Raw genomic sequence first — 25,172 nt, 5'->3', positions numbered from 1 at the left:
GCGAACTATGTTAAAACAAACACCGCTCACGCCTCACAGATGACAGCTTACAGTCCTGCGATGAAAGCCCCGATTTGCAGACGCTGTGCGCAGAGGTTCGGGACGATAAGTCTTATTGTAAACATATCACGGCAGACCCGACGATGTTTGCATGAACATGCTTTTCAGCATGTCTTTATTGACCGCTTTTCACACACGGTTGCTGTACGCATACAGCCGGCTGTAGCTTTTCAGCTCACAGCCCGACAACACAACAGCAGAGAGAGCACAGACTTTAAGGTGGCGAGGTGTGATTGCGGGTGCCGCTCAGGTGTGTCTGACTCCCCTGCAGCGGCGCTGCAGACGACGCCCCGCCACACACATTAATCAGGTAAAATACATATTTAGGCAGAATTTTGCAAATATCTTTTTTTCCTTTTTCAGCAGCATAGTGCTTTTTTTTCCAATTACTTTTTAAAAATCAGGTCAAGGCTCCAAAAGCCCAAAGGCGATATAAGGGTGGCGGCTCACAACAGTTTTTGTTTGCTACATGGATGATTTTAGTTCAGCTGGTTGTCTTTCCTTTTGTTATATTTCTTTAAGAGTTCAAAATGTGTTAATTACATAAATAAAATGTAATTTTCTCTGTAGCACTTCATGGATTTCATAAGCAACAGACTTTAGTTGCTCCGTGGATTCTTTTAAAAAGCAGTTAAAAACTTTTCTTTTCAAACAAGCCTTTTGTTGATCTACGTATTTTATATTCTTTACATTATTTACATTTGATCTTTTACATTGTGTATAATGTCTATTGATTGTATTGTTTATTTTAATATTTGTGTACAGCGCTTTGTGACTGCCTGTCTGTGAAAAGCGCTTAATAAATAAACTTTACTTAATTACTTTAGTTGTTCACACAAAGCATAAAGGTAAAAAACAATATATACAGTGTTATCTTCATTTTAGATTTCAAAAAGTATTTGCAGCTCCCAGTGTTTTCTTTTGCGTGGAAACCGGGTCCAAGTGGCTCTTTGGGTGTTAAAGGTTGCAGACCCCTGGCTTAGCCTCACAGATATTTGCCCTCAGAAAATCAAACACTTCAAGTCTGTGGAAAAACACCTGCATGTGGCAAGAAATGCATCTTTAATGATGTGTAGAATGAGCTCCTTGTATAGCCTGGACAAAAGGACCCAGCTTGGTTACATATATGACTGGTGCACAGTCACGTCTCCAACCAGCCAGCATCTCAGTTAGCTGTATCCTATTGACAAAGCGGAGAGGGAGTGCCACTGTCTGTCAACAGGCTACTTTAAGGTGTTATACAAACAACATGGTTCACTGGGGTCGCCTATTCTCTGACTAATCCCTGGCTGTTAGCTGCTAATCCCTGTTTATCGTGGGTGCGGGTCATGGCCAAGGCTGAGAAACAGACTGACAGGCTCGCTACTGAGTCAAATACAGTGGAAGAAAGTCCTTCTTGAATCATGTATGCTTTGGCTAACACAAGCAGTTTCTGTGCTCCGAGTATTAAATAGTGAAAAAAACTATTTTTTTTCTTCCATTTAACTGTCTGTTGTATATTGATTGCTTGTGTAGTGTAGAGTGCCAGTGGGGGAAAATACAGTTAAGTCAAATACTTATGTTCCTTTTCACATTTTCCATAGCTGTCCAGTGGGCCAGACTGGAGTCTCTTTTGGCCTGATTCTGGACTTTATGCTTGAGAAACCTGCTTTAAAGGATCTCTCTCTAGCACTGAAACAAACATTTAATACAGACAAACACACACATAATGCACAAAACATTTTGTCCAGCTGAATGAGCCCAGCCTGCTACTACACCTGCAGCTCTGCTAGTGAAATATAAGATAGATTACAAGCATGCAGAGGCTGCAGTTCTGCAAATTCACCATCGTCATCTCTGGGGCCATTTGTTGTAAACGGCATGTAGCACTTTCTCTTTGGCTGTCACCAGCACTAGCCGGCACGATGAATAAGATTAATGTCAGGGAAAGGCATCACTGTGGGATCCCGTCCACTCATTCTCCAGCAGTGTTTTTCACAATATATGAATCAAATGAAAGACAACAGTAGGACATGTCAGCATCGCAGCCAGCCAACGGTCTCTAAGCAATCACTCTTTTCCCCCTGTCCTCTGAACTGAGAGGCTGCACGCTGCCTCAGCTACCACTCTAATCCATCATTGCCTTTTTCCATTTCCACCTCAGTTCTACAGAGGCCCGCACTCTTGACCAAGAGGGAAAGCAGATTGAAATGGAAACAGAGTTGCTTTATCGAAAGCAGACGTTTGGCCTGAAGCTACGGACAAAAATTGTGATTTATCATTCGATAAAATGGGCAGAATTAGGCTTGTCAGGGGTGTATGACAGGATTTGCTTAATGATATCTAACATGTTCTCCACAATACAGCAACATGGAGACTGGCATTATATCTCAAGGTTTAAGGTTCCTTTAAGGCACTGCATCTAATCCCCAACTGTTGGACGTGGGATCAAATTCTCAGAAATAAATTTCACATTAGAGAGGAGAAGCGGTGGGATTTGAACAAGACAATAAAACGGAAAGGTGGTAATTCATCTGAACGTGTGTGGAATTTTTAAAAGCAGTTTATAACCACTGACTTGGCCAAAGCAAAAGCAAATTAATTTGGCTATTTCTGTCCTCTCTGAAGGACGTGACCCAGAAATGCAGCCTTCAAGGTGGCGAGGATCTGCTCTTTGAGCCACAGCATGCACGCAGTTATATATTAGCCAGGGAAATATATTTAAAAAATGCATCTGCTAAAAAGACCTGGAAGGAAATAATTCAAACAGCTCTCCATCGTCTCCACTCAAGCAATATCTGCCACTGATGAACACTGAAATGGTTGATTCTCTGTGTCATGGATTTCCAAGCAGTCATATTCTGATTTCCTTCCTGAATATTGTGCTGTAATAGGAAAAAGCTGCATCCCAGCTACACTAAGTGCATTTGGGGCCACTGAATTACTGCTGCAGTGCAGACATTCTGTGGCTTTATGACAGTCTCAGTACCTGAGAGCGATTCTGACACGATTTCGGAGCAGTCTTATCTTGTAGGGTTGTTTTACTTTGTTTTCTTGCCTTTGAAAATTATGGTTTTGTTGTCATGGCCACACTTTTACATGTACACCGATGGAGTTAAAGCCAAGCATGATAAAACTGGGCAGATGGCTGCAGCTCCAGATTCCTACGGGTACCTACTGCACCTTTTATCTTGGTGGGATGTTTTTTACTGCAGTCTGTCTCCGCAGATCATGAGCTAAATTTCTGCATTTTGTTTGTCTGCATTTATTTTCATTACTGAGAAACAAATTTGTCATATTCGCTCCTTTTAGTCCTCCTATTTGTGGTGGCAGTACCTTTTAAACACATACTCTAATCCCATACTTATGTAATATCATCCTAACCCAACTAAATGACTCACTTAAATCTCCAAATCCAATAATATTCTCACAGCACTGCAGCTAAAGATCTCTGAATGCAGCAAACTGTTACATCAGCTCGGACATCTATTTAGTCAGTAGCTTGCTGCCCTCTGCTGGCAGCAAAGAACCGGTGCAATTCTGATTACCACAAGTGTCCAACAAGGAAAAGTATGAGAATTTCTACAGGTTCAATGCAAAAAACGGGCATCAATGGAAATTTCTAGTTCCACTTAATGCACATTTGCCACATGAGGTAAATCTAACAATTCTACGTATCGCAGCTTAAAACAGGAGAGTGATGTGCACAGGTCCAGCACGTTCAGAGTAAACTCCAACCACACACAGGTTGGTAACATTTTGGGGCATGCAGCACAGCATGCTATTTCCCTATAAAGCAACTGACCCATTTCAGTGCGTCACATAGACAGCGGGGATTTGTAAAGAGCTCGCTTGTAGCAGACGTCTGTCCCGGAGACACAACATGGGGGCTTGTGTATTTCTAGAAACAACCGCTTTATTGAGCGTGTTCATTTTCCCTCAGACTGCCTGAAAATCCAGAGGGTACCATTGCCACCTGGCAGGTTTATGGTGTGATCATTGGCATGCTGAGAGGTTATTCTGGGTAACACGGGGGGATAATGTTATTAGTTCGAGATGCCAGCTAATGAGAAGAACACCTACAAGAAGAACATATGCTAAGAGAGGCTCAAAATCCAAAACAACTGTTGTTATTTCTCTGTTACCTGGTGACTCATAAATCTGTTTTTATGTGTGCATTAAAAAAGAAAGAAAAAAATGGGAAAAAAGAAGGAAAATTCATTTCTGCTAGGCTATTATAAAAAGTCATTATGTGTCTTTGTGTCATACACTCCACAGCTTTTTAAAAACTTACAGTGGCCTGAAAATACAGCCCACACTCAGGGACAGCAGCGCCTTTTCGGCAAAAAAATGAGCAGCGATTGCAATGAAAGCGTAATTCTTATGTGGCCAACAGAAACACCTGGGTCCTGGTGTGGCTCCAGCTGTGTTTGTCAGCTCGCGTGTTATTAGATAGATTCAAAAGTTAACTGTAAGGTAAAGCAGGAGAAAGAAACTACAGTGATTATGAGATGTAGAAACTGCACCTGCCCCCCTGGCTGCAGTCTAATCAATACAACTGCAAAGAAAAAACACTCTTTTTATGACAAAAGGTGAAATTTCACTGTTGCTTCTGTGATTCCTGAGGAAAAAACAACAAAACAAAAACAGCTGTTTTATAGACCTTCTGTTATTGTTTTACCCCTGCAGAAAAATGTTTACTGCAGATGCCATTTAGGAGTTCCCGCTGGGATATTCATGACTGTTTAATAGCATGCTAAATCACACCCAAACACAACCCATTTATCTTAACAACTGGCAAATCATACAAGTGCAGGAGACCACCTGTCTATTACCAAATGCTCCAGGTTTTAACGGCAACGCTTGTCATGTCAATGAAATATAGTGCAATCATGGGAACTTCAGAAGTGTAAAAATAAATGAGAAACAGATAAGATTATAAAAAAGCCACATCAATGTGCCTGCATACTGGTGCTAAAAGCGCATAAAGGAAACCCTGAAAAAAATAGATTTACATGTTATTAATAAAAATATCTCCAAATATCAGCGAGCAAAACATAAAAAGCAGAATAAAAGACGCCATGATGGATCACCAAAAACATTTCTTGTAACTAGGTCAGTAAAAAATCGATCATACAAAAATTACAGTAGCTTTGAATCCAGTTGTGCATATATGGCTGTAGTAAGTATGCTTGACGTGAGAAGTAATCAATAGAGGGCTCGACTGTGACTTGCGGTGTTCTGATCAATTTCAGTGCAGTAAAATCATAAATCCTGGCGTCTCTATTAGAGGTGGGAATCGCCAGACACCCCATGATGCAATATTATCACAATATTATTATACATTTTGCAATAAGCATGAGTATAGCTTTAACATATACTGAGTCTAAGAGTGTGTAAGAGTGTCAGTCTGATATTAGTCTGCGATTGAATGGGGTCAAGTTGGCAATTACATGCAATCTATTTCAGATAATACAATATTACTATTGATAAATCATCAAAAATCACATATCTGTTGCTGCCTACATAGACAGATTTTTACATTTAATAGAAACTGTCAGCAACGTTCCTGTTCTATAAGAATATAACCAGAATACAGCAGCTAATTGAGTCGAGTCTCCTCGAGCTGTGCTCATTGACAAAGGCTCTTTCAGACTCGTGTGTCTGCACTTATAAATTAGACAGCAGTATTTATACGATATCTCCACACAAAACTTTGTAATAAGTTGAGAGGTTAATGGATCAGATCCACAAGGCTTTACAACGTTTTGCTCCAGTTCGTCTTTTCAAAGCTCAAAGCTTTAACAGTACATTCAGTGAGTGTATAGGGTTACTGTTAAATCTAATCACACAAGTGAAATCAGCTTTATTATACATTTTCCAGTTCTTTAGTTGCTCACATTGTACAACAATGTTCTCTAGTAGAAACTGATATTTCCTTGATCTCCCGGTTACGGTAAAAACTTTGGGAATCGGAAGTAACTCATAATACGGGACAATCACAGTATGTTGCCCGTGGTAACAATGGGATAGTACAGAGATTTTGCACTACTCAGCCAACTATATCAGATGTTAGCCTGTTGACAATTTACATCTACATATGAGGAAATTACAGTGTACAGATTAAAATTCTGTAATTTTCCTTTGAAATGCTGAAATCTGAATGCAATCCTGAATAAAACTGTTTCTGTATATTGCTCCTGTGGTCACTAAAACTTTCATGGAAAAATACTTGATTAGTTAGTAGCTGCACCTTTAAAGCAATAAACACAAGTAGAATAAATTCTACTGAATTCATACTGCCATACATAATAAAGTCCATCTTATTCTTCTAGAGGTGGGAATCACCAAACACACATATCAAATTACAGTAACAAATACTGCAATTTATCACCTTTTTTAAGTTATGTCCTACAAAGTTAAACTTAGTCAGTATCTTTAAAAATAAACTTATTTCCTTGTAGTTGTGTTTTTTTTTCCCGCTGCAAAATGAGACTGCCATCAATGTTGCCATAAGTCAGAGTCACTCTCCTATCAGTCTGCAACTGAATGGAGTCAAGTTTGCAATTACATGCAATCTGTTTTTGATAATACAGCAATAACCTCTGATAAATCGTCAAAAATGACACATATGTTGCTGTCTACGTAGACAGAAACATTAAACTGTTATATTTGCACTCAGCAGCCTTCCTGTTCTATAGGGATCAATCCAAAATACGAGAAGCTGGGAGCCAGTTGAGTCAAGTCTCCCCTTGACAGACTAATTCAGACTGATGACAACATGTTGGCAATCTGTCTGCATTTATTAATTAGAGACCAACTATGTGCAAACCTCTGAGAGTGATTGCAGTTAGTACAAGTCAGACTGCAACTGTTTGTAGAAAGTTTGCTTCTTATCTGGGGAGATAAGTGCTCTTATTTGTAGTATTCTGAAAGTGTTTTAATTTATTTAATTTTTGAAATATTGATATTTCGTGTCCCTGTATCAATACAACAAAATATCTTATTACTAAGCAGTGTCGATTTTTTCCCCCACCCTTATTATTCACTGAATGGGAATTGATTCCTGATGTTTCCAAACTTACAAATCTGTGCTTTTTGTACCTTGAGGGTTTGGCGAGGCCCAGGTAATGATGCGCCGCACCAGGCAGCAGTTGAGCAGGACTTTCCTGGAGAAGCCGTAGTCTTTGCGGAAATGCTGCAGGTCGCCCCTCATCTGGTTTGTCTTACTTGGCGTAAACATGGCTGGAGACTCGCTACTGTGAAATATAGCGTGCAGTTATTTGCAAGGACAACGACCAACAACTACAAGCACTTTCATAACCCTAAATGCACGGCATTATGAGAGTGCAGTAAACATAATTCGACTGCATATTAAAAACAAGAGACGCTGGTCTTCATTGCCTCCAGTAAAGATTCAAACATGAATAGCCGCAGCCACTACACCATGCAACGCAAACTGTCACAAAGCAACGCACCTGAATAGATATGCTATTTGGAATCTCTTTTTGCCCCCAGTTATGCGCAGCTATAATGATATGCGCGACATTTCCACATGCCCTTTTTCAGTAGCCAAAAAAAGCTCTTCTCATATCCTTTGAGCTGTGGGTTCAAGAAGATAGGAAATTTGTCCACCTATTGTGGCTAAAAGTAAATAAACTGAGCAGATTGTCTGAGCATTAAGCACCTGCAATGACAGTTTGCCTTTGCCGCTACACTATGACTACAATTCCCCTCAAGGTCCCATTTCAAGAGCAAAACTCTCAGACATCAACAGATCACAGGTCATTCAGCTACTCTAACCGCAAGGTCTGTTTTAAGGTTGGATGTCATTCATTGCACAGAAAATAGAGGTGCACTGCGTAGACTAACTGCTATCAATTGTTCCTTTGGGCATCATCTTACCTTCCAGGCTAAAACTCGATGTGGCTGCTCTCTCCGGTTCCTCAGTCTGCAAGTGATCCTCAGGTTTCACACAAGCACTTTCCCTTTCCTGAGCTGATCAACAGAGTGTGAAAGGGGGGGTGGAAGGAAGGAGGAGGAGAAAGAAGCGGCGAGCGAGGACCGCTCAGTGAAGAAGACCCAGTGAATGAATAGGGGAGAGAGAGAGAGACAGAGAGAGAGAGAGATGGAGGGAGGTAGAGAGAAAATACTCCATAGCAATCTGAGTTTTACTTCAAGTTTGGACCAAGTATGTGCAGGTTTATTCAAGAAGAAGAGGAAAAGAGTCCAAGCTGCGGGTAGCTGTTTGCAGTGGACCCTCTTTGATCATCCTACCTCATCCTCTTCAAACACATGAAAGCTGTGATACACACACACACAACCTCATCTATACAAAGTGCACAAAGTGCAGATGGAAAGTCATGAGTTTCACTTGAATGTCAACCAGTTACTTTAAGAATTAAAGTTAGCACCAAAGGAAAAGTCCTGCAGTCACCAAAACTGTTCAGACAATTTTTTTAAAATCTTATCCTTGTGACAACCTTTGTGCAAGAGAGTGCCACTATGTACCTGCTAAGACCTTCTCCGAGGAACATAAATGCTAGAGACAAAAGTTATAGCATTTCATTAAGCACTACACAGTGCTGTCGTTCAATTATCAGTTGGACCACCTCAGCTATAATGACTCCTGTTGCCATGATGATGTCACTACTATGATATGGCAGTTGAGCTTAGTTCATTTTATCATTGTTGGCATGTTTTTCCTGCTGCAGGTTCAGCATCAGCTGTACTGACACTTTACTAATCAATTGCCACACAGACAGAGTTGATAATCAACATAAGCAGAGCTGATAATAACTGAACAGATGATAGCAGCAGGATAAATAAAATCATATCAATGTCCCTCGTTATTTATGTCTGCATCTTGCATGACTGGGACATACACACAATCTGGTTCTTCATAAAGAACCAGATTGCTAAAATCAGTGTTGCCAGGACCAAATCTTGCAGTGGTGACACACACAGCATTCAGAGGTGAAAACGATAGCAGCTCTGCTATCACAGCTAAGGATGCAAGTAACTTTTAAACCCCATAAAAAACTTGCTAAACCCGCATGTTTGTACTCAAGTGTTTAAGCATCATTACACAAACTTTCCCCAGACAACCATGGATTTATTACCAGGATATGCATGTATCTCAGAATGCAGAATTTTGTCAGCACTCAACATACACCTTGTGTTTATCTTACAACAGACTCTAAAATGTCACTCATTTCTGTGACTCATATGCAAATGAGCTTAAGTTTACATTTAAATGCACATAATATTAATTTCTGCATAGTGATATATGGTTGTGCTTACAGGGAGACAGCAATGCTTAATCTAATTGCTTCCCCTGAGATGTTCGAGACATATTTTTGTACCTGAGGAGACAGAGGGGGGCCCGGGACAGAGAACTGGGAAAGGAGCCACACTCTCCCAGCAGGCCGAGACGCGCCGATGATTGAAATGAGAGAACAGATTGGTCGCTGTGTTGCGGCATGTTATGCATGCATGGATATACATTCTGTGGGAGCACTTGTTAGGTGAGCACATTCTGAGGGACGTCCAAATCCTGAGGGAGAAGGCTTGAAAGGTTTGTCCCTATACTGAATCATTTATATTCAAGGAGCTATTGATATTTAACACTGCCTTAGTTGAGTATGAGTCAACTCCAAGAGCAGGCATGGTTGAATTTTTGTATCGTCATGTTTCAAATTGAGACATAATGAGACACAAATATAGAAAAAACAGTAGACTAATATACTGCTCTGTAACCATCCAGAGGAGCTATGCAATGTCCAGATTCCAGCAATAATGTGCGAGATTTTACTCAATTACAAGTCTTCAGCTGTTCTTCTACGTTATGAAAAATATTTTGTCTGTCTGATTGTGGTACACCCATTCAGTGCAGCACAGAAATCACAGCCAAGCAAAAAGAATACAAATGTGCGTGTAAGTGGAAGATGGCTGCTCCTACCTCATCCTCTCAGTTATGATTATCTGTCCTGCTCCCGCCACCCCACGAAAATAACTGAAATACAATCCACATGCATTAGCTGCTGAATGCCTTTAAGGTACTACGTGGTTTTGTAGGAGATATAAGACTGAGTCTGTGAATGCCTTAAATCTTTATTGTTCCTTGATCACAGACACACATCGGTAATGTCAGAAGCAATTTGTGATAATGTATTATAAAAAAATCAATTCAGAGAGCAGCTCAAGTGGAGTGGATTTAGCGTTACACCATATGTGTGTATGTGTTTGACACCTAGGCTTTATCATCTAAGCTTGTCACGAAATGCAGCCTGCAGGATGTTTTGGAAGACTAAGCCTCGCCCAGTTTTGCACAAAAAACACATTAGATACTATTTTTATTATAAGCAGAATAAGCAGTAACTTTAAGTGTATGTTTATCCATTTGTTTTCCTTCTCAAAGACCAGAGAGTGAGACATGTACTTGACCAACTAGCCAACAGAAATGACCGTGTGTCTACATGTTCTGTGGCCTTCATTATTAAGTTGAGCAGACTAAAAAAACGCCTGACTCAAAATCAAACTGACAACTCAGGAGTCGATCCATTTCCACAGAGTTTGCACTGCTTGCGAATATTTTACCCCAGTATTCTGCAGACTGTCAGCCAAAATCGAAACGATACTTTTGCTACAGATTAACAAAGTCATAATTATCCCTGATTTTAGTTCATAAATCTCTAACGATTTGGAAACTGCCACACCGGCTTTCTTGTTCTTGTTAGACAGGAAAGTACAGAGAGGTGACTGAAGGCAGGAAGTTGTCTTATTTGTGACTTTTACACACCATCTACTTCAGCTTTGTAACTTCACGTAGTCTGCCACTTCATGGTTGAGTTGCTGTGGTTTCCAAACACTTTCACTTTGCAATAATCCCACTCACAGCTAATCGTTAAATATCTTTGAGAGAAGAAATTTCACAAACTGACTTGTTCTAACAGTACCACACTCAAATTCAGTGAGCTCTTTAGAAGCATTCATGACAATCTGTGAAGGCAGGCTGCATGAATTACAGAAAATTACATACTACATGATATAATAATTTATCTACCAAAAATTAAACCAAAATGCTTCAGCAGTAAGTGAAAAACTAAGTGCACCCTTACGTCTTTCCCAGGAATTAATAGGTTATGTAGCAGCCAGGCGCTAATAATCATATACACTCCAATAACTGATCATCAGTAAGTGTAAGCACTTCTAAAAAAGCAGACGTTTTGGTAGTTTCATGGTGTCTATAAACACAAGGAGGAAAGAAATCATCACAAGCTTAGACAATCAATTGTTGTTTTCCATCTACTTTAAGTCCATCATTCTGCAGTGAGAAAGTTTCTTCCCCTCACATTCAAGACAGCCGTCAATCTTCCCAGAGTCCCAGAAAATTCACCCCAGCGTCAGGCCATGCAATGCTCACAGACCGAAAAAACCCAAGAGTTACATCTCTGTTAAATGTTAACAGAGTGGCACTTGTTTGGAAGGATTGCCTGGAGAAAAACAATTCTCCCTAAAAACAACATGACGGCACAGCTTATGTTTGAAAAGTTGCATTTGAACAAACCACAAGACTTCTAGAACAATCTCCACCAAGCTGGAGATCTCTGACCACAATGCACCACGCAAGTTAGTAGATGCACATGTGGCATCAAACTCCTGTGTCATTCTCACGTTATCGCTACCCCATCACCATTTTACAGCTGAGGGGTAAAACCTCAATTTGAAAGACTGTGACACACCTGGTACTAAAAATTGTTAAGTTAACAAGGTAAAAGCAAAAAAGGTCTATGGCTTTATTACACAGCTACTCCTCTTTAAAATGTAACATTCTGGCAGTTACACGTGTTTCTGTTCTCTATGTTCTGCTTCACCATGTTCAGTTTGAAATAATGGACACATTAAAGCACCAAGTCTCATCTTAGGCTCATCTTCCTCTAATTGTTTCTGGCAGATGTTTTAACACGCAAAACAGCTCACCCATGAGCTGATGGGGTGATGGGATTTAACAAGGAATGATAAAGACACTCTATTTTTGCATCAGGCACTATTTTCTGTGAGTCATTTAAAAATGAAATTTTGTTCTTTAGTAAAAAAAAAAACAGTTTAGTTCAAATTAAAATCCCCTTACTTTTCATTGTATAATTGTCTGTGTTTCTACTACTGCAAAACAAAAGCTCACTTTGGGTAAACAGGTAGAACTTCCTACACCTTTATGTGAGGTTTTAAGAGGGAATCGTGCTTTTTAAGTCCAAATGTTGCAGGTGACTTTGGAAAAGCTAAAGACTAAAAACCCTGCTCGATGTGAAATGATCGAAGACACACATCGGAGGAAAAAAGGAGTCATTTGAACCAAGCCCCACATTATCATAAAACCTTGCAAGGATAATGTAACACCCCATTACAGAAGCCATTACCCAACGGGAAACACTGTCCAGCAACATCAGCAACATATTATTAAGTCTTTTATTTTCTTGAATGTTCCCCACCACAGCACTAAACACTGTCCACTAATTGCCTTCACTGCTCAAGTAAGTGTAAATGCTCCAGGTTAGGGCAGATGAGTGAAGTTGATTTAGCATAGACTATAGCCAACGTTAAATCTATGCTATAAGTTTTACCAAATCTGCCTGTTTGTCTCATATTAAGGTTCTGAGAATGGGTGGAAGCCAAAGTCTGTTTGTCCTTTTAACACCTTTTGGCTATATTTTTTCCCCTGCAGTACTCCTTTGTATGTGTGATGCAAGTGAACTACTGCTTATTAGCTGGTTAGGCGAGTCTGTATATATGAATATGCTACAATTACTCTCTAAGGACGTTGCCATACCTATAGTTTGTTTACTCTTGCCATACCTATAGTTTGTTTACTGAATCGGTTGAGGAGTTTGGAAACTTTTCCCCACAGTTTGCTTTGTTTTCACACATAGAGAGGTTTTTTTTTTCAAACCAATAGTGAAAACGTTACATTGTAGGATTTCAAAAAATTATTGAATTATTGCCTCATCCATGCCCACACAAGGTAAAACTTTAAAAGCATACAAACACATACACAGAGACACACACACACACATACACAAAACAGCTGCAGCCACTGCAGGAACTCTGTAAAAAATGCTGTCGCAGGTTGGAGCCATAAACCAGGGAGCTCATTATTCTCTGGTGCAATAGCTTGAAATGAGCTGCTACCTCCTTTTCCATCTCCCAAGCTGTTCCAATGTCATGGTGGTCAGAAGCCCTGTAGCTCAGTGTTAACGTGTTGGCTGGTAGTCACAGTGAGACACACTGAGCAGAGTGCTTCGAGGTTGGATGACTTTCTGCCTCCCTTCAGCACGCATAGACACATACATTTTGTCTTCCCAATTTTTCACACACCGACCACGACCTTGTCCTCCAAAGTGGCAGCTAAAATTAGCACAATGCAAGTGGGAAACGGCCCTGTGGATTAAACAAACTGCAATGCAGTACTTAAAGATGTGAGCCACGCTGAAGGCTGATCTCAGTGAAATCACCGATCTACTTTCTTGCTTGTTCTGAAACCCGAGAGCTCCATAATGGTATCTTTGCGGAAACAGCTGTTGTTAACTTATTTACTTAAGCTGACCTGAAACTGATCCAATCAATTCATGAACCATGGCTGTGTAATCTGATCAGAGGTAAGGTGAAGACTACAAGAACCAAAGATCGGTGTCAGACGGGGAAAAAAAGCAAACGTTGAAGCAAGGGAAGCTTTTTTTCCTGGTTCGGTAAGAGTCACCGGCTACTCCTGAATGCAGCTGGTTTATTCACATGAACCTTCAGCAGCTTTGGCTGCAAAGGCTAATTGAAAGGTCACATAAGATAATGAAAAAAGGGTTGACATACCCACCTAACAAGGTTGCTGATACAATTATCTGTCAATCACAGCATTTTCTCATTATTATGTTTCAATTACATACCCGCACTATTATGCAACTGTTGTGTAATTAGGTGTTGAGCACTTTTATACACTGGGTAATTGACAAAGCTCTTAGGAGAAGGCCCCTCAGCGTAATGAAAATGAATGGGGCGAACAGTCCATCGGCTCACATTTGCCTGATCTCTCTCACTCTTGCTCCCTCTTTCATCGTTAAATGAACTGCAGCGAGATGTCCCACATAGTTTAAAAACAATGAAAAAAATCAAACGAGAAAAATCGGAGAATATCAACACACAACACGCAGTGCCAAGAAAAAGCTATAGACACACATCTTTGAATATGCACACTTTCAAACGGGCACCCACAAACACACCCCCAGAGATACGCCTCAAACCTTTCACCACCGCCCTGCCCTCTGTGGGTGTGTGCAGTTTCCTCAGTCAAAGTGTTGGAATGCCTCCATAAATTATTCAGCCACAGCGCCTGTTATCTGAAGATAACAGGGAGTCTTTATCGGTCAGCGTGTACAGAGACACTGCGCTGGTGACTATACAAGCACCCAGAGGGATTTGGGGCACGTTCTGTGTAAGGATGCGTGTCACTGTGGCAGTCAAGCATATAAAAGAATATAGCCTATCTGCAGGTTTATGTAGTAAGGTCACTTTCATTGTCTCCAGGGATGCGCTTGATTTTCAGCTCATCAAACAAGGAGCAATTTGTTTGCCAGTGCACAACAAATGTTCTCTTATCAGGACAGTTGCCTGTCATCTATACTTGTTTTATGGATTAGCACAATGGCGGTAGTTGCAGCTCCCAAAATGTGGAACAATTTGCCTTTGCACATTAAACAGGGCTCTTCTCTGTCTGTTTTAAAATTGGCCTCTGACACCGTGGGAGATGTCGATTTTATTGATTTTATTTTATCAATTGTATTTTTAAAAAGTTGTGCAGCTTTTGTACAATGTACAGCACTTTGGTCCATTGTGGATTTTTTCCATGCTTTACAAACAAAGCTGGTATGATATTGCAGTTAGCAAAAAAACTAACAATGAGTACATTCACTGACTAATGATACTAAAAAAGAAGTCATAGAGTTGCTTTATTTTATTTTTTCTGCACCAAACTCTGCATAAAATCAACTGATAAGAAAAAAATAATAATATTTTAGCAAAATTACTACAGATTCACTCTTTCCGGCTCTTAAAGTGTCATCTAATTTTTATTTTTCCTTTCAGTGGTAATAATGAATTCTATAATGATGCTCAAAATGACACAAAGCTACTTACATTTGTAGGCTGTGGGTAATTTAGAAGGGTATTTCTCACTATTCACTAATATTTCATAAGGATGCTGGAAAAAACTTCCCAAGGGAGGGAAGCACAACAAACAGTTAGAGAGAAGTAAGATGCATCTGTCCATCCATGCATCCATTTTCTTACTGCTTATCCAATTACGGGGTGGTGGGGGAGCTGGACAGTACAGCCTGGACAGGCTGCCAATCCATCAAAGAAAGATAGAAAAGAAAAAAAATGCACTTGTATTTTGGACAACAGAAGAGGCTTAGTTCACAAGCTGCTCTTAAACGGGATTAACAATTAACTGGCAGAATAATCAATACCTAAATCACTAAATCAACCTAAACCCAGTCTGTTTGTTTTTCAAAGTACGATAAGCAAGTCAATAGTATCTGCTAGGCATGCCCACACTAGACTTTAGCACAATTATTTCATACCATCATCTTGACTTATGGGCGCCTTTTCTCTGAATGGCCACTAGGTGTCATCCTTGCGCACTGCATGGATGCTGCAACTACCATACAGCTGGCCAATTCTTTCCATCACTTTCAAGGTTGAGTGTTGGTTGACAGAACGCTGCAAAAGATCTACTAATAATCACTTAAAGAAATAATGATGAGCCCATTAGCAGTCATTGTCATTCCATGCAGAGTGCTGCAGTCTATTTTCAGTTCCATGCTAATTATCAAGATGGACCCAGGCTGGCATATGGCACATATCAGTATGCTTTGCATGTCATAATCTCCCACTGGAATGACAGATATGTTTAGTATTTTGCTGTTGTGAGAGTCTATATTAAGTGCTGGCAATACCCTGTAGGACATGGACTTTTGAAGAAACTAAATCCCAGAATAGAGCCCCCCCTACTCCCCTCCCTATTGGGATGAGAAGAAAGACAGACGGACCCTCCAGTTGGCCACTCATGCCGGGCCTGCCTCCACATATGGCCTGTATGATGTTCAGCCCTGACACCATTTCATCAAGGAGTCTTTGGAAAAACTTGTTCTCCCAGACATACGGCGGATCCTTTAAGGGGTATTTTTATGATTTGCTCAGTGTCTCATAGTGGAGAGTAATGTTGGGGGCGTGAGATACAACACATTTCACCAGCTGAAAATGAACTTAGAAGCACATAGTGATGGACTGTTTCTGTGTTTCTTGTGTAATAATTCAGTGGTAAATATAACTCGACACTCATTTACGCAGATATGATTTAAAGTGCTCGGAAATCTTGCCGTAAGGAACAAAGATACATCTGCTAATATTAGTCATTTGCTAATATATCGGCATCAGCATTTACAGCGGCCGATAAATGAACATTTAGAAGAAAAGAAGAGACAAGGGAAACGCCCTTTAACCACATTGTGTGTGCTGCAACTTCCCTGTTGGCAACCTTTGTTTGGGCAGAACATAAATGAGTAATCCACAACTCCATGTGACAAGAAAACTATTTAAATTCACAGTATCAGTAACTTGTAATCCTATATCAGTCAGGCGCTATTATGGGATCACAGCAAAATCATTTCTGGACAAAATACAGGATTTTCTTTGTTTGTTTGTTTGCTTGCTGGTTGTTATAAGAAAGGCCCTGGGATCAGCAATGTAAACTATGAAATACATTATTATAAAAAGTCACCTTGCACCTTTACAAACAACAGTTTCATTTATAAAAAAAAAGAGGTTTCCAAAGCAGTCCAAAAGTTTAATTGGAAAGGTAAAAGGTGACCATGGTTTCTTTTTTCCCTAGAAATGCAGTTCTTCCGCAGCGTGACCTTGGCACTAACAAACAAAGGCACGTTTGCAAGCTGAGGCCAAGCATTTCCCACCCTGTTGGAACCGGCTGTTTGGCGCACTATCCAAAGAAGTCCAATAGAATGAATGCGCGGCATAAACAAGCCTGTGGGTGGACACATAAACACAAAACACAGTCTAATTCTTTCAGCTTCCAGCAGTCATATACAAGCACCTTATGTTCCTCCGTCCCAAAAGCAGTAACCCACAGAAATGACACAGCGACCCTCCTTTAGCGTGCCAGTCAGTTGCACTATGTGGGTTCACACTTCACTGTCTTGTGTTGCCTCTCCTTTTCCGAACCCTGCATTCTCACCACACCCTCTTTTCTTTTTGACTTTTCCTTCCCTCATTCTTGTCTGGCCTGTGTCCCAAGGCAGATGGTCCATGCAAGCAGATGCTCCCCACCCAGTCCATGGGAAGGAAAAACAAAGCCTGGATGCAAAGCAAACAAAATCTGCTTGAGGGTGCCCATGAGATAAGGAGGGAGGTCCATTGCACAATTAATCCTAGATGTAACCACGGATCTCCTTTTTATCGACAGGTAGAGAGGACACACGCAGGTGATTACAAAAACGAAACACTATCGACAACAAAGCCTTCTTTTGCCGTGATGATGATAAGTACACTTAACTCCACAGCAGTTGGTATGCCTCCGACTGTTTAACAAGTCAAACTGTCCAATTATGAATCAATTTACATAATTAATATAAAACCTGACAAACAGATCCAAAATTCTGACGATCCCCACTGCCAAATGATGACAGATTTATCACGGTGAAGAGGCACAAAGCTAGAGCGAGCAAAGTCACACAATTACATCTGCAATTTTCCTGATTAAAAAAGCCCAAACACCTGCAGATGCTTCCAGGAACGTGTCTCGAAGCTGCCACTTAAAAACATTACGTGGTTAATTCTGAATCTCATTAATTGGCCTTTAAATAGTTTTATTTGCATAATCTCCACGTCACACTTTGAGATCATCAAGGACAATGCAAATTGGTCTAACAAATCAAACAACTGGTAGTTTGAGGTAACAAAAAGAAAAAAAAAACAGAAGAGACTTTTATGTGATCCTTTACTGCATACTGTCAAAACATTCCTGTGAAATGCTGAATCATTCCACCCTGCCGTCTGACAGATTTGGAGCAGTTTCCTCTTCAATCTGTACCTTTGCTTCACTGTGATCTCAGGACCCCTGACTGCCAGATGCTTGGAAAGTACACACACATGCACACAACATGTGGTCAGTTCTCAACTCCATAAGTGCTCAAAGCTGAAGTCTGAACACACACACACAAAACTATCTGTATGTATTATTTGTGTTACAGAGCCAATAAAGTGGAAGTAAAAATACAGTAGATCAAGCTGATGTTCATTCAGTAAAACGTACCTAAGCAGTAATAATTTTCCTCTCATTTTTATAGTATAAACATTTTGAATACAGCACTTAAGTGTTTTAAAAAAAAACATCAACTTAAACCTGACCAATTCCACACTAACTGCTAACCTTAGAAAAGATGACTTCCCAGTGCGATTTATAAAGTTGCACACATGTAGACCAAAACTGTGAATGACAACAGGGGTGTGCTGTCACTATTGTCATGACTTGTTACATCTGCTGACTAACAAAGGTCTTACAAATGTGTTAGCTGATGCATGGCGTAGGTAAAATGCAAGCTTAATCAAATGCAAAGAGTAAATGAAGCATTGATTCAACACTTATGTGGTACTGCTTTACTGCTAATATGAAAAGACGGCGTTTAGAAAAACTCCACAGTGCACTCCCAAAGGTTTAGGTGCAAGAGAAGGAGCTGGCCGTGGTGCTGAAAGCAACTCAGTCAGAACAATACGCCTCGCGGGGCTACGCTTCATATACCGCCGTTTTTTGAAACTCTGGGAATCTGCACTAAAGGAGAGAAATGTCTAGGGGAGCCGTTGGCAGGCACCGACAGAAGTTGTAATGGTGATCTGAGAGAGCTCCGAGGCACTGATGCAAAGAATCACTGCACCAAGGAAGCAGCTCTTGGGAGGATCAACTCATGGCTGGGCGGTGTAGCATATTTATGGCTGATTGTTATATTTTAAGATTTCCCTGGGGCACCACCATAATGTGGTATCCTATTGGGATTTTAAAAAAAGTAGTGATGGGTTTAGTGACTGGAGTTAAGGGAAGGGAAGAGCTGAGGAAAAATAAGTGCCATAGGGGACAGAATGTGGATTCTCTCTGTGACAGTCAAGTGATTTCTGATGCAAGCTTGTAGCAAATGTCTACGTGTTTCAGCCCCTTCCAGTCCCTCCCACACACACAGACTGACCCTCTATAGTTCTTATTAAATCTAAATTGCCTTAAATACCAAGCAAAAGGGTCAGAAGTGGCAACTACAGTAAATCAGAGAGGCTTAGAGTCAGCTGCTAAGACAAGCTAACTATAGTCAGATTCAAACTCCCACAGGCCTCATTAACTTAAAATGTTAAACATATAAAAAACATATCCTGCAAAGGTTTATGGTACATCACACCTAATATAGCCTCTCCTACACCCTCAGGTCTCTGTTAGTGTCTGTGGCACAGGGAGCACATGCAAACTCCTCAAAGAATGGCCCCAGATGGCAGATTCAAACAAAGGACCTCTTTGCTGTTAAGCAAAAATGCTAATCGCTCCACAGTCTCATGTCCCTGTGTTGGTGTCGTTCCTGGATCATCATAATTAACGTTGGTGCAGGTTCAACATTACAAGCAGATGATCACAATATTGTGATGTCATAGTTTTGCAACGTAGAAACACCATCACATCTAACCCCAACTCCAAAACCATAACCCCGTAACCCCAATTACATCCCCCAACCCTAAACTAATGCCACTTAGTGCACATTGGTAGGGTTTTTTCTACATCACAAATCTATGACATGATAACTTTCTGGTCTCTGCAGTGGTGAACCTGGATCAACAATAATTATGATCAAGGAACAACACCAACACGGGGGATATCACACACACCCTAACCACCTCACACCCACACTAAGCAAGCAAGTCATCAATTGCTATGGGAGTCTCGGACATGGCACTCTATTACTAGCCAAACCTCAGCCACACAAACCACAACAATCAAAGTTTAAACATAAACCATAACTGAAAAAAAAAGATTACAGTATTATGTAATTTTTAAGCTAAAGATTCAACCTTAAACAGTCCTGAGTCTTTGAGCACAGTCCTGATGAATACTTAAAAAAAAATCAAAAATATATTATGACTGAAAAGTATATAGGCAAAAAAAAAGAGACAGGAAAATTTTAAACTAAATGACTAGCACAATAAGGTATCTCATTTAAATGAGATTTAAAATATCCTTCAATCACATAACATATAGCATAATGTGTTTACATTCTAATGCAGCCAACAGACCGTTTTCGCAGCAGCCATTTTTGGCAATAAGGTAAACACAGGTGTTACTAATGATGTTACCGAAGGCACTGTTCTATTTAGCTACAGAGCCCTAATCAATGTGATTACTTACACCTGTGCTCAGCTATTATTTCATGTCAAAATGGCTGCTATGAAAAAGCTCTTTATACTGTAACTGCAACAGAAGACAACTGGGACCTGCCACAGTCTTCACTTTCACCAGCCTGATTGTCACAGTGCTTTTGTTAAAAGACAACATGACCTCATTAGTTGTTCTAAGTTTTACTCCTCACTAGTGGTTATTTAAGCAGCTACATACAGTATTGTTTCCCCACTCTATACACCCCTCCCGCTATGGGCTAATACCTGAAAATCTAAACCTCCAGATCGCAGTACAGCGTTTGCTGGACGAGCGTTATGCTCCTCAGCAGCTCAAATCTGTTTAAAACCTTAAAGGTATGACTCACGTCTTTAACAAAAGGATAATTAGGAGTCAATTAGGCGTGCAAACAAACATTAACCCGTGTCAGGAATGATGAGAAGTTAACTGCTCCTTTTGGCTCTAAGAGAGGCAGTGAACGGCCTAAGGGGAAACCTACAGACTATAACTGAGTGATCATTATTCTGGATGCCAGCCAAGTACTGTGCAGGAGAGGGGTGGAGGAACCCAGGAGAGGGTTTGTGCTACTGAATCCATTATGGTCTTTTTTTATGGCTACATAAATTCTATTGCCACAAGTTTTGAGTATGCACACTGTAGGGTACAGCTGCAGATTTACAAAAAAAACAACAACAACAAACTTAAAGTCAAAGAAGGAAAACCACAGGATTCTGTTTAGGTGAGGTCCTGCTAAAGGGTATGCTGATTCACTGTCACTGTCATCAGTTTTCTACGATTCTCCATTAATGAATAATGACAAATGTAATATAATTATTGAAAAACATAAACATAGATATTTTTAAAGGAAGTGACGTATTTTGTGAAATTGTAACGACCAACTGCCAAATAATTAATAATTTAAATCTAGGTGAAACTGCACAGTAAAAACATGCGATGACAAACTAATGAAAGCTGTCAAAGAAATGGTCACCCAAACAATATCTGTCTTTCAAAAGAAGGCAAAAGTCCTGGCATGGCTCTGGTTACAAACAACGAAAAAATATGCTAAGCATTAAAAAACATGCAAGCTAAAAAATTAGCATGGGAGTAATTTAATGTTGCCTTTGAAAACATATTAACCAAGAACCCACTGCACTACTAACATTAGTCACTTCATTGTAACTTTTCCCTTTGACAGTGCATTTGGTCTTATCTTTAGCCCAAAAAAGCTCTAAAGTTGTGGTTTTTACCAAAGTACGACGTCCGCTTTGCCTAATTAAAGAGTATTCCTGTGTCCTCCACCTGTAATAACAGCTTTAAGGGACGCTGTAAAAGGTTTTTTCACCAGGAAGCGAGGCAACATTAAATTTCCACTCTTCCGCTTGGCCTCTTTTGCATATATATTTTCCACACGAGAGACCGAGCAAAAGACACCTTATAAATCACTCTGTTATCGGTGCACGAGCCAAAACATGCCATCACTGTCCTACCAGTTGAAGAAACAGCGGCGTCCACGCGGGCGGATACGGTCTCCACTCTTTTTGCGTCCATTGTTTCTTCCCAAAGATGGAATTTTTTTTTTTTTATTAATATTATTGTTGTTGATCACAGTCCTCGCTGACTTGTACACGGCTGGGTCTACTTGCGTGCTTCTCATTCAACTCCCAAGTTTCGCTGTGTGTGTGAGAGGCGTTCAGCGCTGGGTGGATGCTCGTGCACAGTTGTTTGGCGGGAACGAGCTTAGGTGGGTGGTAAGTGATGATGGTGATGGTATATAGGGAGCTCTGTTTGTTAGTCAGGGGTTTCATTTCTAATTTAACTTATTTAACAATTTCCAGTTTAACAAATTTTAAAAAAAAAGAGTTTGTTTTTACCTTTTTTTTAATCGCAAATCGCAGAGTTTCTGGAAGGTTAATCGATTAATTCCAGGTATTCATGGATTCATCTTTATACAAGCAGTGTTAGCCACTGCAAATACAATCAATCTGTGTCTCTAAGGTATTATATAACTACCTGAGTAGGGGATCCAGATCCCCCTTTTCTGGGAAAAACTGTATGTTCCTCCTCAGTGAGTCCTTTAACATAGATAGGTGCCAGTTTTAGTTGCAAAACGATGCATTTCTTACAACTCCATTTCCCCCAAAATATTAGGTGGTGTGTAAAATCCAATGATTTGCACATCTCAAATCTCAATATTTTATTCACAATAGAACATAGAACACATATCAAATGTTTCAGCTATGAAAATGTAACATTTTCAGAAAGAAATTAGGTCTCAACACGTCTCAAAAAAAAAATGGGGGCCACGTTTGCCACTGCTGGACTTTTAGGTGAGGAATGTTGCCCCATTCCTGACTGATTCGCAACAGTCCTGGTTTGTATTTTTCATTTCCTGATGCCCCAAATGTTTGTTGAAATGTCTTCACCGCAGACAGGCCTTTCCAGATGTTCAGGCTACCAGTTCCATAGGCACTAATGCACCTCCATACCGTCAGAGATGCAGGCTTTTGAAATGAGTGCTGATAACATGCTGGATGTTTCCCTTCCTCTTTAGTCTGGAGGACACAATGTCCATGTTTTCTAAAAAGAATTTAACATCACCACAGAAAATTTTTACACTTTGGCTTTGGGCTTTGAACCAGAGAAGACAGCAGCATTACTGAATCATGTTCACACATGGCATTTTCTTGGCATGATAGAACTTTAACCTGCATTTATGGATGGCATCGCAACTTTTTTTGGAACTGGGTTTATAGTTTTTTAGTTTGGTCCATTATCTACCATTCCCCAACACCTTTACTTTTGCTTCTTCTATCCATGATGCCAGATGACACACACCAATTAGTCAAACTGCAAAGTCTTAAAGGCATAAAGAGCCAATGACCTCTAATTTCCTGCTTCTACATTCAGATAAAACTAAGGTCATCGTACTTGTCTCTAAAAATTCGAGAAAAAATTAGTTTTACTCTCTGCATTACCTTGGCATCCAATAACACCGTGAGAAATTTGGGGGTAGTTTTTGACCAGTATGTGTCCTTCAATGCAAATATTAAACTGCTCCATCCATCCATCCTCTTTCGCTTATCGTTATCAGGGTCGTGGAGTCTCTCCCAGCTACCATAGATGCCATATTCCCTGTTAAATCCCTTTCCCCTGTTAGATCCTTTTCCTCAAATACAAAGTCAGTAACAAATTAACTTTATTCAGTCTTATCTGACAAACCCCATAGTGCCAGGACCCATCAGAGCACTTGGTTCTTAGATTGTTGGCTACTTGGTTGGTAGGGTTTTTAAAACTAGAATGGGAGGACGAGCTCTCAGGTTGCAGGCATGTTTTCCATGGATCCAGCTCCCAGTTTGGATTCAGAAGACAGACACCCTCTTTACTTTTAAAATTAGGTTTAAAAATTAATATATTAATGATGCACTGAGTGCTTCTTCTTCACTCACTACGTCCTTACAAACGACTCTGCATGTCATCATTAGTTATTATTAATCTCTGGCTGTCCTGTCTCCCTCCCTTCCCCCCATTCCACTTATGGCAAATAGTCACCCCTTCCTGAGTCTAGTTCTGCTGAAGGTTTCTTCCTGTCAAAAAGGAGTTTTTCCTTTCCACTGTCACCAAGTGCTTGCTCATACGGGGGTCGTCTGATTGCTGGGATTTTCTCTGTAATATTGTATGGTCTTTACAATATAAAGCACAACGAGGTGACTGTTGTTTTGATGTGGTATTATATAAATAAATTGAATTAAATTCGAAAAGGTGAACTTAAAACAAGGATGCATGTACCATTTTTAGAATACCCCCCCGCCTTCCTTGGTACCACATTTAAAAACAGATCTGAAAATTCCCTTGGGTCTGGGTAACACTTTGAACAAATACAGTCTGAGGCTGCTTATTTGCTGTTACGTCATAACATTGTCCTCTTTCACAGAGCCAGGTCCATAAATAAAGGGATTTCCAGTTTTGGATAGAGGGACTTGGCTGACCTCAGTTTCATCTAACATATTTTGAATCTTCTGGAATGCTGTCTGCAAGCCAGGCCTTATCACCCAACACATCCCTGACCTCTTCTGGATTAACAAGCGCGAGTCCCTGCAGCCAACAAGTTTAACAAATCCTACCCCAGAAGAGTGGCTGAGGCATCAACGCCTGTGGTTTTGCAGTGGTATTCAGTCCCATTTGGGTATATTATTGTGGTGTCCACATACCATTTCTTTGAGACAGCTCTTTAGGAATGCACTTTGCCATAATCCACAGTTGTATTCTGAATTTATGGCGCCTCTTCTACAGTGTGGTTTGTTTGGCACGCCATAGGCTACATTAAACTTTTACATTGTGGTCCAGTGACCACGAGGGGTCTTTAACAGTGTTTTAATCATAAATCTCTTCACTTTCCCAACTTGCCACAAACAGTTTAGACAGTTATAACTCTGCTGAAGCCAAAACACTTTGGGATGCTGCCTGATTAAAAAAAACAACAACAAAAAAAACAAACAGGGTCTGTAGATAAATGCGCCCACCCGCACGCGCACACCGAGCACTTGACGGGAATCACATACACTCACACACAGTCACAAACAAAACCACAGTGCAGACAACATATCAGTTTTTAGACAGACGACTATGTCCAGAAAGAAATAAA

The 25,172-nt window shown here is 40.3% G+C and overlaps 1 protein-coding gene across 5 annotated transcripts in view; it reads right to left on the bottom strand.

Annotated features, from left to right (window-relative positions):
- The window catches only part of kcnip4a (potassium voltage-gated channel interacting protein 4a), a 155,611-nt gene extending 133,358 nt beyond the window's left edge, over positions 1–22,253 (bottom strand). The window contains exons 1-2 of one of the 5 annotated variants that reach the window (XM_085138672.1): positions 7,945–22,003; positions 7,144–7,298 (exon numbers count right to left, since the gene is read on the bottom strand). In XM_085138672.1, coding sequence (XP_084994798.1) covers positions 7,144–7,282 — 139 coding nt within the window. In that variant the 5' untranslated portion in view covers positions 7,283–7,298; positions 7,945–22,003. The other 4 variants (XM_085138679.1, XM_085138657.1, XM_085138707.1 and 1 more) reach the window with 4 other exon arrangements.
- Positions 22,254–25,172: the final 2,919 nt, after the last annotated feature.

Source organism: Neolamprologus multifasciatus, chromosome 3 (genome assembly GCF_963576455.1).
Source record: "Neolamprologus multifasciatus chromosome 3, fNeoMul1.2, whole genome shotgun sequence".
In the NCBI taxonomy this organism is placed as follows: Eukaryota; Metazoa; Chordata; class Actinopteri; order Cichliformes; family Cichlidae; genus Neolamprologus; species Neolamprologus multifasciatus.
This window is presented reverse-complemented; position numbering and strand designations above follow the sequence as displayed.